Source organism: Zea mays, chromosome 2 (genome assembly GCF_902167145.1).
Source record: "Zea mays cultivar B73 chromosome 2, Zm-B73-REFERENCE-NAM-5.0, whole genome shotgun sequence".
In the NCBI taxonomy this organism is placed as follows: domain Eukaryota; kingdom Viridiplantae; phylum Streptophyta; class Magnoliopsida; order Poales; family Poaceae; genus Zea; species Zea mays.
Window position 1 is genome coordinate 145,816,768 of NC_050097.1, and position 594 is coordinate 145,817,361.

The following is a 594-nucleotide window of genomic DNA, read 5'->3' on the forward strand; positions in this document are numbered from 1 at the left end:
ATGGATCCAGTTCCGGTGTGGTTAGAGTGGTTCGACAGGGACGGGGCGGAGCTCGCCAACCGCGGCCGTCGGCCGGATCATCTTGATGATGAGGACGATCTCTACGTAGCCTTGGCCTTGGCTCCCTACGTTGATCGCCACCGGCCTCGAACCCGTCCCCGATCCCCATCCCCATCCCCGCCCTCACACGAGGACGCCGGGGACGACACTGCTGCTCGCAACAACAAGCGTCCTTGCATCCCCGCGTACAGCGAAGCCATCCTGGGGCTCAAGGAGGTGGTGCCAACCGCTAAGCACGACGACGACTGTGCCATCTGCCTCAACCCATTGGCCGATATCGCTGGTCCTGATCACAAGAAGGACGACGCGGCAGCTACGTCGATGCTTCGGGCCATGCCCTGCTCCCATATCTTCCACCAGCACTGCATCTTCCAGTGGCTCCATCGCAACGCCGTCTGTCCTCTCTGTCGCTACCAGCTGCCCACCACTTTCGACGACGAGGACACCGAAGTCGAGGAGGACGAGGAGGAGATGGACAACTCAAATTCTCGATTGAATCAGATCAGACGACGACTGCAGATCTTGTACAACTAA

The 594-nt window shown here is 59.9% G+C and overlaps 1 protein-coding gene across 1 annotated transcript; it reads left to right on the forward strand.

Annotated features, from left to right (window-relative positions):
* On the forward strand, positions 1-594 carry LOC109944646 (E3 ubiquitin-protein ligase RZF1-like). Its single transcript, XM_020549414.1, has one exon. The coding sequence runs from the start codon at positions 1-3 to the stop codon at positions 592-594; it is 594 nt and encodes a 197-aa protein (XP_020405003.1).

Excerpts from the sequence above, each read along its gene's own strand:
- LOC109944646 (XM_020549414.1), top strand. The coding sequence starts at position 1 with ATGGATCCAGTTCCGGTGTGGTTAGAGTGGTTCGACAGGGACGGGGCG.